Source organism: Tiliqua scincoides, chromosome 5, assembly GCF_035046505.1.
Source record: "Tiliqua scincoides isolate rTilSci1 chromosome 5, rTilSci1.hap2, whole genome shotgun sequence".
NCBI classification, from domain to species: domain Eukaryota; kingdom Metazoa; phylum Chordata; class Lepidosauria; order Squamata; family Scincidae; genus Tiliqua; species Tiliqua scincoides.
The window spans coordinates 125,844,142-125,859,364 of NC_089825.1; the positions used below are offsets into that span (position 1 = coordinate 125,844,142).

At 46.2% G+C, this 15,223-nt stretch overlaps 1 protein-coding gene across 1 annotated transcript; it reads right to left on the reverse strand.

Moving 5' to 3' along the window:
- Positions 1-1,631: 1,631 nt before the first annotated feature.
- LOC136653517 (perforin-1-like) lies at positions 1,632-3,787 on the reverse strand. Its single transcript, XM_066630410.1, has 3 exons — positions 3,773-3,787; positions 2,990-3,594; positions 1,632-2,703 (listed from the first exon to the last, which is right to left on the reverse strand). Exons 1-3 carry the CDS (start codon positions 3,785-3,787, stop codon positions 1,632-1,634), a joined length of 1,692 nt encoding a protein of 563 aa, XP_066486507.1.
- Positions 3,788-15,223: the final 11,436 nt, after the last annotated feature.

Consider the following 15,223-nt stretch of genomic DNA (forward strand, 5'->3'; position numbering starts at 1 on the left):
ATTGGTATAAGCAGTACATATAAATTCTTAAATACTGTTGATAACAAACATTTCTTTTTGCCAAATGAATTGCAGTGGTGGTGAGTGTGTGTGTGTGTTCTTTTGCTGGGACTACAGTTATTGACAGAAATTGATGCTGAGAAAGAGAATAAAAGATATTCTAACTCGGGAATGGAACCAGTACTGAACAGGTGAATCACTGATACATTGTGATAAAGAAGCCCTTAGATGCAGTGCTGTTGCCTTAAATCCATATCCCATCCTTCCTTCAAGAAGCTTGGGGCATTTGGGCATCATTTGATGCGTGGATCTGAGTTGGCTTCCAAACTGACTTAACAGATGATTCTCTGGCCTTTGACTATTTTACCTCTCAGCATGTTAGATTCTGGTTGCGTCTACCTCTAAGATAACTTCCATATAACACTGACTGTTGAAAGTAATATATTTCTGTAATTCTTACAACAGCCTTGCAAGATATCGTAGGTTAATACTGCCATCTCTGCAAGGTGCATGTGTGAATATTACATAATGCCACCATAGCAGAGGCAAGATTTGAATCAGGGCTGCCTAGATGTGCTGCTTGGTTTTAGCAAACTAATGCCTTCTGGCTGCTGTGGGTCTCCTTGGCCTTACACTGCCTATTAGCTGGCATAAGTCCAAGGAGGAAAGGGAGTTCTTGTGGGGGTGCGGAAACCAAAATTCCTTCACTGTGGCCTAACTGGGCCATTGGCATGGTCAGAGAGCCTCTGGCCACTTGTACCAGCAACTCTGGAGCACTTGATGGTGGCTTACTTATCATCTCACTATAGATTATGGCAGTGAAATGTGAGTTCTGTTGTAATTCTTCAATAGGCTTGGGCTTTCAGTTACAGTAGGCATGTCTACTCAGAAGTAAATCTCATTGAGTTCAATGGAGCTTACTCCCAGTGCAGCCTAAGTTTCCTGTTAACAACCTTCACTAGCACCTGAGAGGAACCTTGCTGAACTTCAATGGAACTCCTAAGGAAACAACTATGAGGTGTAGCCTATAAGTATGTCAGTATTATAAGGTGTAATGTGATCTTTGAACTGTCCATACATGGGAAGTGGGGAGCAATAACGGGGAACATGTTGGTAGGCATGACTGAGATAAAGTTGTTATGGACACAAAGTACAAGCATTATGTGCAATTGCTAAGTCTAAAGGGTTGCTTTGCTCCCCTCACAAAACTACCATTTCTAGGAGTTACTTGTGAGGGATCCATGTTAATTAAATCATGCTTGAAGTTTATACAACTTCCACATCTAAAGAATATTTGCATTGTTTTGCAGCAAGTTCTGCTGCCATGGTGTCTGACAGTGGCCCCTTAACAGAACTGCAGTTCCTTACTTGAGAGACATAATGGCTAAACTGCTTTAATATAGATTGTGGGGGGAAACGTAATCTCTTCAGTAGTTAGAGATAGGAGAGATTCTCAAGCAATAAGCCCCCTATGACACAGGTCCTTCCTTCAAGTGGAAATTCTGTCTAGTTTGCTCTCACCCATAGCTCAATATTTTCTGACTCACAATTATTGTATATAAGGAAATGCTTTTTTGGTCCTTGTTTTGGGAGGCCAGTTTAATTGGGCTGCAGAGCAAGATTGGAACATTCTAAAATGGCTTCTGGGGGACATACTTTTGGCAGCTTTTGCCACCAAGACTGGGACCACACCGAACCTCATAAGAATACCTGACGTATCCATATTTTGGATAGCAGTTCAATGACTTAGTAGGCCCAGCAATCAGAAGTTCATAACATGTTGCCAACAGATCATCGTATCTGACATCATTGTCCCAGACCTCCACCTTAATATAGTCAAGGCCTGTCAAAACCACTGGCCCAAAGTCCAGGGTTTCAGACCACAGGGGCTCGTTGGTGTTGTGGATTGTCTTTGTCTTCAGTTCCCGCCCTCGGAAGAAGACTTTGACGTAGGCATCGGTGGCAGAGAAGGAGTCAGCCCACAGATCAGCTCCGTTCTGCACTTGGACTGTGAGGTGGGCAATGCCCCTCTCCCGGGCACAGCACATGGCATCACTGATGCTTTCATCCTGACACACGCACATGCAGGGGTCTGTTGAGCTCTTGTAGCTTCCACTGGGGCACTGTTGTGTGCAGTTCCTCCATAGCGCCCTCTGTGCTATGTAGTCCCTCACAGCTTGTCTCAGCACTTCCCTTTTTGGGTCACTGCGGGCTATCAAAGTATGTATTGGTAAGAGGGAATATGAAACCACCCCAGGTCTGATCTTAAGCGTTTCCATCCATTCTGAGAACAGCAGGCTGTTTCCAACCTGTGAGAACAGTATCTCTGCCTGACTGTCCCCTCCCACTACATCAGTGCGCCGCTGGCCATAGGCATCCCAGAAGTTTCCTTTGGCTTGGCCCCTCCACATCTCATGACACTTGGCCCTCAATGACTGTAACAGCAAGTCAGGGCCTACAGAGGTATTCATGGTCAGGCAGGCCTTGATGTCAAAATCTGTTATGCCTGCCAAGGCTGCCTTGCATGTCCGGATGGCCAGCGTGTTGAGCACTTTCCCCCCAAGCTGCACTTGGCTGATGTAGTGGGTGCCATAAGTGTCAATGATGTGCTGGTACTCTTGAGAGTCATACTTGCTTGGCAGGTTCCCCACATCATGAGAGAAGTGAGGGGTCAGCAGCGAAGGCCTCCCCAGGAGCCTTAACCTGCTCAGGGAGAGAACAGGAGGAATAGAAAGTTAGAAAACACTTAGACTTTCTCTGTTTCAAAGGATGTGGTGATGTAAAATTAAATAGCAAGGCCCATAGGTGCGAGACTGATACAGCATACGTTTTCCTTTGCCAAAGTGTGCACCCAGAGAATGGCTCAGGACAGAATAAATTGAAAATACTGATGAGCCCCAGGACCTTCTTTCACACACATCATTTCCCCTTTTCTTCTTGGATTAACCCCATATCCTCGCTTCTAGGGCTGCCCCAAGCTAACACTCACCGGTAGTACACGCAAGAGACTTCATGCCTCACAAAGCTATATCTGTCCTGCTGGGCCTTCTTATGTGCATAAATCGCCAGTTGAGATTGAGATCCAGCAAATGCCACATGGACCTTCAGAATGGACTCCAACTCCTTGGGCAAGCCTAGGTTTATTTTCCAATCATTATTTACTTCCCCAGCTACTGCTTTTGCCACATCCACATCTGAATGCTCCACGGAGCCACTCTCTTGCCGATAGCAGGAGACACGCACCCGCCAGTCCACGCCAGCCAAAGGGAGTCTCTGCAGCTGTCCATCCATCAGGGGGTTCTGGCACAAGGTGCATGTTCCATTTGGAAGCTGCCACTGGCTAGTGTCCAGCAAATAGGCCCCTTTTCTGGCCAAGGTGGTAATGTCAATCCCCTCACCAGCCAAGTTATGTCCAGGCACAAAGGCAGTATGCTGCTCACAGGTGGACTTGGGAAAGAGTTGACAGTGGCTGGAGCCCCTTGCTGGGAGGAGGAGTAAAAAGAGAAGGCAGATAGCTAGGAACAGGTGCAATGTGGACATAATTCCTTGAGTGGGATTCTTCACCCTGGAAGGCTTGTTGACATCTAAATGTCCCTGGGGAAAAAACAGAGGGTCTGTTTAAGCAAAAAAGATTTGGTGGTTGTCTCATGTCTCTGGAAGTTGTTACTAGTTAGAGTGTCAAACTAGGATTGGGGAGACCCAGATTCAAATCCCCAGTCAATCATAAAACTCACTGGATGAACTTAGACTGGTCAGTCTCAGCCTAACCTACTTGCAGGACTGTCATGAGGATACAAACAAGGAGAACATTGTACACTGCTCTGATTGCCTTGAAGGAAGGGTGGGAAAGAAGTGTTGATCACAATAATTTCCTGCTCTACAAAGTGTTCATCTCAAATTATTGTGTGAAATTATTGCCACAGCTGAGTGACACTTTCCAAAGTGTAGGGGTGCGTTCCACTGAGAGAGTCTTCATCCTAGGGCTGCTCCAAAGCTAGAGCCACCACTGTCTTTATTTCTTGTTCCCAAATGCCTGTGACCTGTTCAGGCAGTGTGTACTTTTTGCTTAACATGTTCCAGCAGTTCCTAAATTGTGAGTCTGGCACCCATCAGTGGGTTGTGACCCAATTATTGTTGGGTCACGAAAGTGACAGGCCAGATTAGACTTGGTGGACGAACGGACTGCTGCCCACTCATGATTATAGCACACCCCTTGGCATTTATAAATCAGGCCACAGCCTTGTCTAGGACCTCTAAAAAGTTTGGGAGCCTACTGACATATTCTATCCTAGGCATGCTAGCACAACTCTGGTAAAAGTGAGGTCTCTCTCTCTCACACACACACTCACACTCACACACCTTTTCTGAATTTTTTCTATGGAAAGTGGAGAGGTGACGCTATTTTTTTGCAATTTTTTCAGCATGTTAGGGTCACCCCATTTTTTCCGCATGTTAGGGTCACCCCTTTTTATGCCCCCAGAGGCCAAAGATAACTGATTTAGGGAAATTTAGGCACTGGAGTTGTTTGCAGGGTATCTTCCCCCCACTGTAAAAAATGAAACTTTGGTATTTTGTTTATGCTGAGGGACGAAACTTTGCAATCTACTTTGCTTGGAGCCCTTCAGTGCAGGCAGGTAAATACCTGTAATCAGCTGTGGAACAAACTGGTGCACAAATGCACCCAATGTAGGATCAGGTGTCAAAATCTGTAATGTGAGAAATATTCAGTCACTTTTCCTAAATTCCTCACATGGGGGGGGGATATCTGCTGGTTTTTATTCACATGTCATTCTGAGGAACATAGTCCAGACACGGCTGAAGTTTCAGGCATCAGCTTGAGTCAGTCAGGAGGAGATTCCCACCTCTACTGTCATTCAGATGAAAAATTAGTTATTCAGTGTTTCAGGTTGCCTTCCTTCCCAACACTGATGAACTGACAGCATATTATGCATATCAAGGTTTTCATGGCCAACCATGAATTAATAGTCCAATTAAAAATGACAGCATATGCCTGCTCAAAAGTAAGTCCCATTGAGTTTGCTGGGACTTACTCCCAAGTAACTGTGCATAGGATTGCAGGCTGAGTCATTTTCTTCATTGAAAACTTGTTTCCAGCAATGCAGAGGTTTCTCAAAGTAGGGGAGTTATCTCAAGTTTTGTCTTACTGAAGACTTGTCTTCCCAGCAAGTGACATGGTGATGACAGGCTCTTTGCTGCTTCTATTCTGAGGCTGCAAAGCAGATGAGGCACCGGTTTCAGTAGATAGCTCAACAGTGAAATATAAGTTTCTCTTTTCCCCTCAAGATGTGCACAGGGTCTTCAGAGGTCAAAGAGGCATCCCCTCCTTGAGGCTGGTGTTACTGAAGGAACAGGTGACCAGCTAAACACAGAGTGAGCCAACATACAGGTAGAGCCTCTGTGAGGGATCTGTTCTCGGACCCCCGCCCCTCATGGAGACCGAAATCCATGGTTTCGTCCCCATTAAACCCTCTGAAGGACTCTGGAGGGCTTTCTAAAGCCCACAGAGGCTGGGCACATCCACCTCTGTGGGCTTCAGAATGGCTGAAAAGGTAAAAAAAAAAATGCTACTTCCAGTTTCTGGAAGAAAACCAGAAGTGACTTTTTATGCCTTAGAAGGCATTCTGAGTCCTGGGAAAGCCAGGGGCTTCCCTGGGTCTTAGAACGCCTTATAAGGCATGAACACATCACTTCTGGTTTCCTTCAGAAACTGGAAGTAGTGTCTTTTTGGCCATTCTGAACCCCACAGAGGCCACGGGTGGATGCGTGTAGCCTTTGAGGGCTTCAGAAAGCTCTCTGGAGCACAGCTCTGGTTCACCTTCAGAGGGTTCAGCTTGGGCCAAGTCTGGCTCAACATGCGTCCAGGGGACCCATGTTGAACCAGATCCAGGAATATAAAATCAACAGGTTCCACCTATAATTAGATGAGCTTCTGCAGCAGCAGCTCAATGTAACATGAGGGTTATTAACTCAAGCTGTTTACAGGGTACTCACAAATCAAGGAGTCCTCCCCTGAGGCTATGCTCTGCAGATCTGGAAGAGCTAGACCTGTGTGCCCAGTAAAAATTGTTTTTGGGGAGGGTTTTCTTACGTGAGGCCAGTTTATATATTTATTTATACAGGTATTTGTATACCGCCTTTCTTTGGTCATCAGATTTCTCCTCAGACTTTAATCCAAGGCGGTTTACATAGGCAGGCTGTTCTAAACTCCTGTAGGGATTTTTACAATTGAATAGTTCTAGTCTTTCATAGAACTCCTCCTTCCAGCTGGATTCCTTCCCAGTCTGGCCTCTCTCTGGCCCTTCGCCTCCCACACTCCACTTGACGGCAACTCCTCTCTGCCACCAAGGGTCAGCTCATCAGTATATCAGCGTGTCGTCAGTTCTCGGGTACTTCCGGTTGTTTCGAACTGGCAGCCTCAGATCTTCAGGCATACAAGGCAGCAGCTCTAGCAACTGAGCCAGACCTCCTGCCCAGTTTCTGAATATGATTTACATAAAGACCATGGACAGTACTGGGGGGGAAAAAAAGACAAGCCCATTTCCTACTTTAGGTGCATGTTCTCACCACTGCTGTTCCAGGTGTAAGGAAACACCTTGAATTTTTTCTGAAGACATTTCCCCCATCTTGGAGATCCCCTTAAACTGTGTCCATGATGCAACTTTGGCAGTGGTGCACAAACGTCACTGGGATGTGGGTTGGCACTCACATGTTGGTGGGATGTGGGATGTGGTAGATAAGCCCTCCCTGGATAAGCTGCCTAGGGAGGTACGTGGGGCGGCTGCAAGAAATAGGGCCTTCTCAGTAGTGGCACCAACGCTATGGAACTCCCTTCCCCTTGACTTAAGAATGGCTCCCTCTCTTGAGACCTTTCGGCGAGGCCTGAAGACCCTTCTGTTTAAACAAGCCTTCTGAGTTCTCGGCCTTTTAACATCTTTTTAACATCTTTTACAGGCCTGATTCTTTTATGACTTGCTGCTGCTCTATGCTCTTTTTACCTATTTTTTACTCTGACTGCTGTTTTTTATGATGTGTTAAGATGTTTTTATTTGTTTTTAAATTATGTTTTTTAATATGTTGTAAGCCGCCTTGAGTCCCTTCGGGGAGAAAGGCAGGGTAAAAATAAAAGTTATTATTATTATTATGTTGGTGGGATGTGGGTTGGCACTCTCCTCTCCTTGAATCAAGAGAACTCTTGCTGCAGGCCTGCATTAAGAGCCCTGCCAGAGAGATGTACAGAACCCTGTTAATAAACCAGTCAGGAAAAGGGGGAAATGGCTATGAGTAACCATTTTAAGTCTTAGGCAGGGGTAGGGTAGGATGCTTGCTGCTGATTTGCATTAACAGAAGGTGTTGTAATTGTGTGTGAGAGAGGCAAAGGAGCAGTCCACCCTCTGAGGAGGGAGGTTGATCTGCTTTAAAGAGTTGGCTGAAAGGAGACAACAACAACAACAACAACAACAACAACAGTATTTATATACCGCTTTTCAACAAAAAGTTCACAAAGTGGTTTACAGAGAAAATCAAATATCTAATGGCTCCCTGTCCCAAAAGGGCTCACAATCTAAAAAGATGCAACACCAGCAGACAGCCACTAGAAAAGGCACTATGTTTCCTCTGCTCATTTAGGACAGATTGGGGGTCTGGAAGGGAGAGTCTTGTTGCATACACATCAACACCCACTTTGTTCTTCTTACAAGAGCATTGACAAATGTGGGGGAGTACTGGGTCCCCGCAGCCAACACGCTTGCAAAATGCGCTTCTCCCAGAGTGACTTCCTTGCTGCAGTGTGTGCAAACTGTGGGTGGGAGGCACTGACGGCAGTGGATATGGGCCAAAGGTGGCCAGTTGCAGTTGCTGTGAAAATGAAATACATGTTTTGCTGCGAGAAGAGGAAATGATAGTGTCCCTCCCCTAAAACAGAATGGGAGGTTTGGGTGGCAGGCTTTTAGCAATCCATCAAAAGTTGGTTTGTGACCCGCTGGTGGGTCACGACTCACAGTTTGAGAACCACTAAGTTAGGTGACTAGCACCTGTGTGAAACCCAAACTCCGTACTCAAGGTTCAGCAGATAACATCCACTAACAGATAACATCCAGATAACAGATAACATCTGTTAGATAACTAACAGATAACATACTCAAGGTTCAGCACATAAGATCCACTTCTGAATTAAGCCATCTCCTGTGTCTTCAGTTCCTCCCAAAGCAGGTCTAGTTTTCACAAACAGCACATGAGGTAGTAAACCTGCCATAAAATTCCTTGCACACAGAAAATGAGATGTTAAGGTTCTGTCTTACCTTCTTCCATGATATACTAGTTTTCTACAGCAGGGGCAGTGCAACTGAGTCACTTGCCTGCTACATACCTGACCTGCCATGGCTGCTTCCCTTATAGTGTGTTCCAAAGGTACCTCACTCTATTACATGGTTTTCTGAAACCAGGAAATGCAGGAATTTGTTGCTTTATTTAAAGAGACTGTGCAATGAAGGTACAGCTCAGCCACAAAACAGGTTGAACTCTTCCAGTAGCGGACCTCCCCAGCCCTGCGCCTGGGGCAAAGGTCCACAATGGTGCCCCCTGCAGGCTATCACCACCCCCTGTGCAAAAATCCACCCCCACCCCCCACTCATCTGAGGCTCATGGAGCCTCGCACTACCCAGGACCACATTGGGAAAACCTCTCTGAGTTTCCCCGAAGCTATAAACTGTGCTTCTGGGAAACCAAAAGCACAGTTTCCACCCCAGTTTCTGGCTTCTGCTGGGTCCTAGTGGCTGGGGGCTTTTGCCCATCAGACCTAATAGTAGGTCCGCAACTGACCTCTTCATCTGTTGTTTGTGAGAAGCAGGCTGCAGTCTTGTAGCCCCCTCACATTTCCTACAACCACCATTCACCTATGCTGTCTTTCAAAACCAGAGTCATTTTCTGCCAGGTTATCTCCTAGAATTTGTTTTACTATATTATTTCAGTCCTGGAATATCACAATAGTGATCTATACAATTCCCACATCACTGAGCAACTGTCACCATTGGAGGTTAGGACTTCAAGGGTAGAAGGCAGAGCTTCTGTTTAGAAATTAAACATCCTCATGTACAGATGAAGCCATATTCTCCACACTCAAAATATCTGGGCCAACCAACTCCTTCATAACTGCCCTTCTGCCTGTACTAACTTCATCTGCCTAACAGGAGATAAAATAGCATGGTTAAGAGACTGTGATGGTGCTGTGAACCAAGCAGAGCATGATGCTGTGAATCAAGACATTCCCACTTGAAACTTGCTTCAATTATAAAATCATTAGCAAGCTGCTTTCAGCCTCAGTTTCCCCATCTGCAGTATGGGGATAAAAAATATCTTCTTGACCTTACTGAGCCACAGCTGACACACTACAATGGAACACTACACAATCATCCATTTCTTTCTTATCCATTTCTTTCACCAAACAGCCCCTTCATCTCTGATTGTTTCCCTCTTTTCCCTGATCCCGCCCTCTCTCCCACTGACCCACTTTCTCCTTCTCGAAACAAAGCTTTGAAATTGAACATGTGCACCTCCCCCCATTTAAAGACAACAGGGCAGTTCCCTATGAGACCGCTTGTAAATAAGACCTTGGCATCTTCGCAGCTGGCATACCTCTGTCTCAGTGGTTCCTGGCTTGAATTATGTGGGAACCGGCTAAAGTAAGGGGGCTTAAAGAAAGGCCTTTTCCACTGGCTTCTTTGAGGAATGGGAGAAGAATGGAGATTGAGACTTGCACCTTCCGTGCCATCCTCGCATTATCCAGTCTGCTTTTGTTAATGCAGAAGGGAAGCATCTGACATCAAAAAGAATTTTAATTTTCTCCTAGTACTACTCCCTGCTCAGTCAAAAAACAAACCCTTTACTGCCAAGATCACAGAGCCAGAAAGGTTCATGGATTTGGGGAGCTATAAATGTGTTACCCTTCGTAGAGTCCAGCAGCAACCAGTGAGGAATCTTTGAGGTTTGCAAGGCTGAGATTACTGCTTCAGTGTCTTCTCTTCAGAGAGTGAAACTTCAAGGGGAAGAGATACAATAACAATACATGCCAGAAGAGGGAGGGCCCTTGCACAAGAGAGGGCGGGTCTGCTTTTCATGGAGAGAGAGAGTTATATATTTAAAGGCACTCTGTTTCTAACGGAACTCGGTTTTTCCATGAAAGGGCTTCCTGAACGTGCCAAGAACCTGTCTTTTAGAGGAAAAATGACACCTGTGTTGTTGTAACAGCTATTAACTGCGAGTTGCAAGGCACATGGCTTGGTTGTGGACTGATTTTCTCCAAAGTGTCCTCCTTCATTCAGGGCTCCCCGGTTCACAATTCAGTGTCCTGGCCACTACTTAATTACCTGACCACGACTTGCTCTGGTCCAGTGTTTCTCAAACTGTGGGTCGGAACCCACTAGGTGGGTCGCGAGCCAATTTCAGGTGGGTCCCCATTCATTTCAATATTTCATTTTTAATATATTAGACTTGCAGCTACTATGGCATGGGGAAATCTGTACTTTTAACAGGTGACTCTGTATATGCTTTTAACAATGATAGTAAATGGGACTTACTCCTGGGTAAATGTGGGTAGGATTTCAGCTTAGGATGATTAAAAATGTTCCTGCTTGATGATGTCACTTCTGGTCATGACATCACTTCCGGTGGGTTCTGACAGATTCTCATTCTAAAAAGTGGGTCCCAGTGCCAAAAGTGTGAGAACCATTGCTCTAGTCAAATAGAGTGGATTTTGTTGGTATACAGGTACACACACAAAGTGTAGCTTAGTGGTCAGCAGTGAACCAGTAAGTCCTTACCTGGTTCAAATCTTATTTTTGCCATGAATCTATGTGGCAGCCTTGACCAAGTCATTTCTCCCAGTCTTAGGAGGTAATCCTATGCACATTTTTCTGGGAGTAAGCCTCATTGAACTCAATGGAACTGACTTCTGACTAAACACGCATAGGCTTGCGCTGTACATCTTCCATCTGCAAAAAGGGATATTGAGATGGACCTACCTTGCAGGTAGAAAATGTGTGTAAATTACTTTGAATACTTAAAAGCATTGCATTAATTCTTCTGCTTGTAATGCTATGATTATTCATAACAAATTTTATTTATTTTAGCTATGATTGTACTTATTTTCTGTATGTGCATAAAAGGACAGACCTATGATCTCCAAAGCCAAGATAGCCCATCGGCCATGTATTTAAATGAATGTCTTCCAAGTATCTGACACTTTGTTTCTGCAGCAACCCCAGGAAGGCATCAAAACCCTGAAATATTATACACACACCCATCAGCTGCCATCAGCAGCTGGTCAGATGTATTTGGCTATGCAGAGCTGAGCGAGGGGTCTGCTGCATGTGCTTGTGTCAGCAGTGAAGCATGTGGCTTGGTTTGTTTGTGTGAGTCACTTCATAGGATGAACTCTGTGTGCACTTTTTTTTGGAAACACAGCTGCACACTTCCAGTAGCATGGAATAGGTTCTAACAGAGTGGGGACAGGTGGGTGAGAAGTTTTCCCTGGGCAGGGATGGCCTGTGAGAAGAACATAAGCCCTGCTGGATCAGGTCAAGGGCCCATCTAGTCCAGCTTCCTGTATCTCATGGTGACCCATCAGATGTCTCTGGGAGCACACAGGATACCTGTATCCTGTTGCCACTCCCTTGCACCTGGCATTCAGAGATAGGCTACTTCTATAGGCAAATGGAGGTTGCACAGAGACATCATGACTTGTAACCTGTGGTGGACGTTTTCTCCATAAATCTGTCCAACCCCTGTCCATGAGGCTAATTGGGGTGGTTACCTCAGACAGCAGACTGGAGGGGGCTCTGTAAACTGATGCTGTAGCCCACAACTCTCTTGCCCTCTACATTTCCTCTTTCACCCCATTCTCTCTTCTGTTTGAATCCAGGGAATGGGAGAAGCAGGAGTGACAGAGGTAGTGGCTGGTGCAGTGCTGGATGGGGGGGGGGCTTAGTTTAGACTGGACCCAACACAAGCTAGACTGGGGGGGGGTGCCGTTGCCTATCTCTAATTTCTTCTGTTTCTCTTGCTTCCTTATGAAAATTCCCAGGTAATAACAGGCCAGAGATGGCAACATTCCTATATAGGAATCTTGAGAACAATTGGATTGAACTGGACCTGCTTAATGTGATATAAGCTGTCTGCTTAAGCAGAACGCATATCATCTTTGTACTTGGGCCAAGGATTGTTGTTGATTGGAAGAGCCTCTGCTTTAAATGTACAAGGTCCCAGTTCAATCTCCAAGTAGTGCAGAAAACAATTCCTGCCTGTAACCTTGCCAAGCAACTGCCAGTCAGTGTCAACATTACTGTGCTAAGTGGTGCAAGGGTCTGATGAAGTACATTTCTCTGATGTTTTCCTTCAATTCCTTGCCATTCTTTAAAAAAAGGTGATTGGTTCACCATCCTTATAGATCCCAATTTCAAAAACCTAATTGGTATAAGATCAAAGCCATGTATCTAATGTATCTAATGACAACCTTCACTCTCTGACTGAAGGTACCAGTGGGCCAAATTGCTCATGCTATCAAAGATGCATGAAAGCATCTTCATTAAAAAAAAAAAAAATTAAAAGCAGGTCCATGTGGCCCTGATATGGAAATAAATATAACATAGAGAAGATAGAGTCAGGCCTTTGACCATGTGAACTGTTCAGAACCTGGAGGGGGCTCACAAAGGGATCTTTGGAGTGAGAACAGGGACCCATGTACCTATTTTCATCTGTGAAAAACGTTGGAAGGTACATTGGCATGTGAGAGTTTTGTGCTTGAGAAGGAATGGAAGAGAAGGTGGTGCTTAACACTTCCTTTGCCCCCAGAAACTCTCCCTCTCTACCCCACACAGTTGCATTTATCCCTGCCAGTGTCTGGAACCCATGCTTACTTTGTAAACACAGGTCTGGAAGACTGCAGGGTTAAGCAATTGCTTGGGAGAATTTTGGGGGGAAATGAAAGGCAGGGAAGGGCTAAGCACTCTCTCACTGTGCAAACCATGATGCTCTGTGCGTGAAGATGGGATATCAGACCTTCAATGCTTTATGCTTCAGCCTAATACAGTATACAGTTTTGGCACTGAAAATCAGGTTCAACAGTGGCCCCGGTTCACCCAAAGCCCTTGCAAAAAGCAGGAAAGGCTGGCTTTGGGGGCTGGTTGTGCTCTTCAGTGTTCGGCAGTTCCACAAACATACCACACAGTTAAAAATGGATATTCTGAAAATGTCAGTTTTCATTCATTTTATTCAGGGCCAAACTACATGCAACACTAAGCCTGACGGGCTTGTTTTTAACTGTGTTTAGAGCATCTGGATTGGGGCCCAAACTGCTCAGACCGTACAGTGGGAAGGAGAATAGGGGACCTTGAAACTCCTCATTACAGTCCCAATCTGAATACTATTTAATAAGGGAGAAAAAAGATTTTTATCCCTTGTTAAATAGCACACACAGGGGAATTGCTGCAGATCAGACCATGGCAAAGGTAGGGTTAAAGCCCTCCTATCTGATTCTGTTGTGATCCTGATCCACAGGGGGGCCCTTAATTACAGAATTAAAAACAAGCCTGCCTGCTGTAAGAACAGTCTTGACATCATGTGTAGTTTGGCCTTGAGTTTCTAGACCTCATGGCAGTGAAGGTTTCTTAGAGCGCGATCCTACCCTTCACTTTGGCAGGTGCGCAAAGTCCCTTGTGCTGGCCCAGAAATGCAGCAGAAGTACTGTAAAGCATTTCTGTGACAACTCAGGAGTAGACTGCGCCAGTGGAAGTTGACATGCTGGTCTGCTCCCACGAGATCCAGCAGTGGAGGGGGTAAATAAGGTTTGGCAGAGGTTTCAGGAGGGCGGAATGGCAGTGTTTTGCAGTGGGGGGAGGGCAGGCAGTGGGTGAACCAGGCCCGGGAGTGGGGGACTGGCACTTAGGCTGGATCCAAAGCCTCCTCCTGAGCAGCCCAGCCTTACACCAGGCTGCTCAGATCTGCGTCAGTGATGGGCAGCCCAATCCTGAGCTGCCCAGGGTGCCCAGGCTCGGCGGCACCGAGAACAGCTGCCACCGGATCCCGCGCACCCCGGGCTACTGCGGGAAGCGCCTTGGGAGAACAGGATTTTCATCCCCTTCCTCTGGGTAAGGTAAGCAACCTCGCAATGGGGCTACTCACTTTACCGCCAACCCATGGTCAGCGGTAAGGTAAAGGCACTCGGGTAGGGCACGGAGCCCTCCACGAGTGCCTTGGGCCCACCTCCCATCCCCCCAGGCATGCCTCCAGCCTGCCCCCCTCCCCACATCACACCTCTGCATCACGCCTCCCCCCGCCCTCTCTCCGCGTCCCGCTGGCCTCCCCCTCCTCGGAACTCCTCCTTCCCGCTCCTGTCCCTGCCCCCGCTTACCATGCTGCAGCTTGGCGGTCCGGGAGACCAACGAGCCATGGAGGCTGAGTGACCGCCCCATGCTAGCCCAGCACCAGCCGGCGCTGGGCTAGCACAGGCAGGAGCCTGGTGGTGAGGCTCGTAAACGTGCCTTACGGCACATTTGCGACAGTACTCAGTGGCACAAAGCCGTGCTGCCAAGCACAGAATTGGGCTCTTAGCTGGCACAGATATGAATAGACTCTATAGAATAGAGGTAGCTGGGGCATTTCTCAGGGTAAAGGGACATAAGTTCCCTTATTCCAAGTTGTACCAGGTCCACCTCCAACCTTGTGCTGGATACAACGAGGGTCAGTTGGCCTGGTTGTTCCAGCACAGGATAGGATTGGGCTGCCCAAAACATAAGTGTGCTTAGTAAAATGTCAGCTCTTGGACAATCAAAGGTCAGCAGGCATGGCTTCAGCACTCTGCAAAGAAACTATGTGATTTTCGTGCAAGTTACTGATGTAGCGTGAAACCCAACAGGTATGTGAACGTCCTACTTTATTTGTGCGATTTCTGCCAGCATTTTGATGCAAATTATGACTGGCCTTGGTGTACAATGTTTTCTTTGTTCAAATTTGTTCAAATAACTAATTTTCATGAAAGGTGAAATAGAAGAAAGGTGTTCTGGACACTTTAAAGACTTAAGCAATGATTTGCATTGATGAGATGTATTCCTGATGGCATTTGGTCATAAGCTTAATCAGTTAAATAACAGCTCATGGTGGATGGGGAAGCTGGATTCTGCTTTTGAGACAGATAATGCTCACAGGAAAGATT

Bases quoted from the DNA above. Each gene is read 5' to 3' on its own strand.
- LOC136653517 (XM_066630410.1), bottom strand. The intron at 2,704-2,989 runs GTGAGTGTTAGC...CTCCCTGAGCAG, and splicing joins GTCTCTTGCGTGTACTACCG to GTTAAGGCTCCTGGGGAGGC.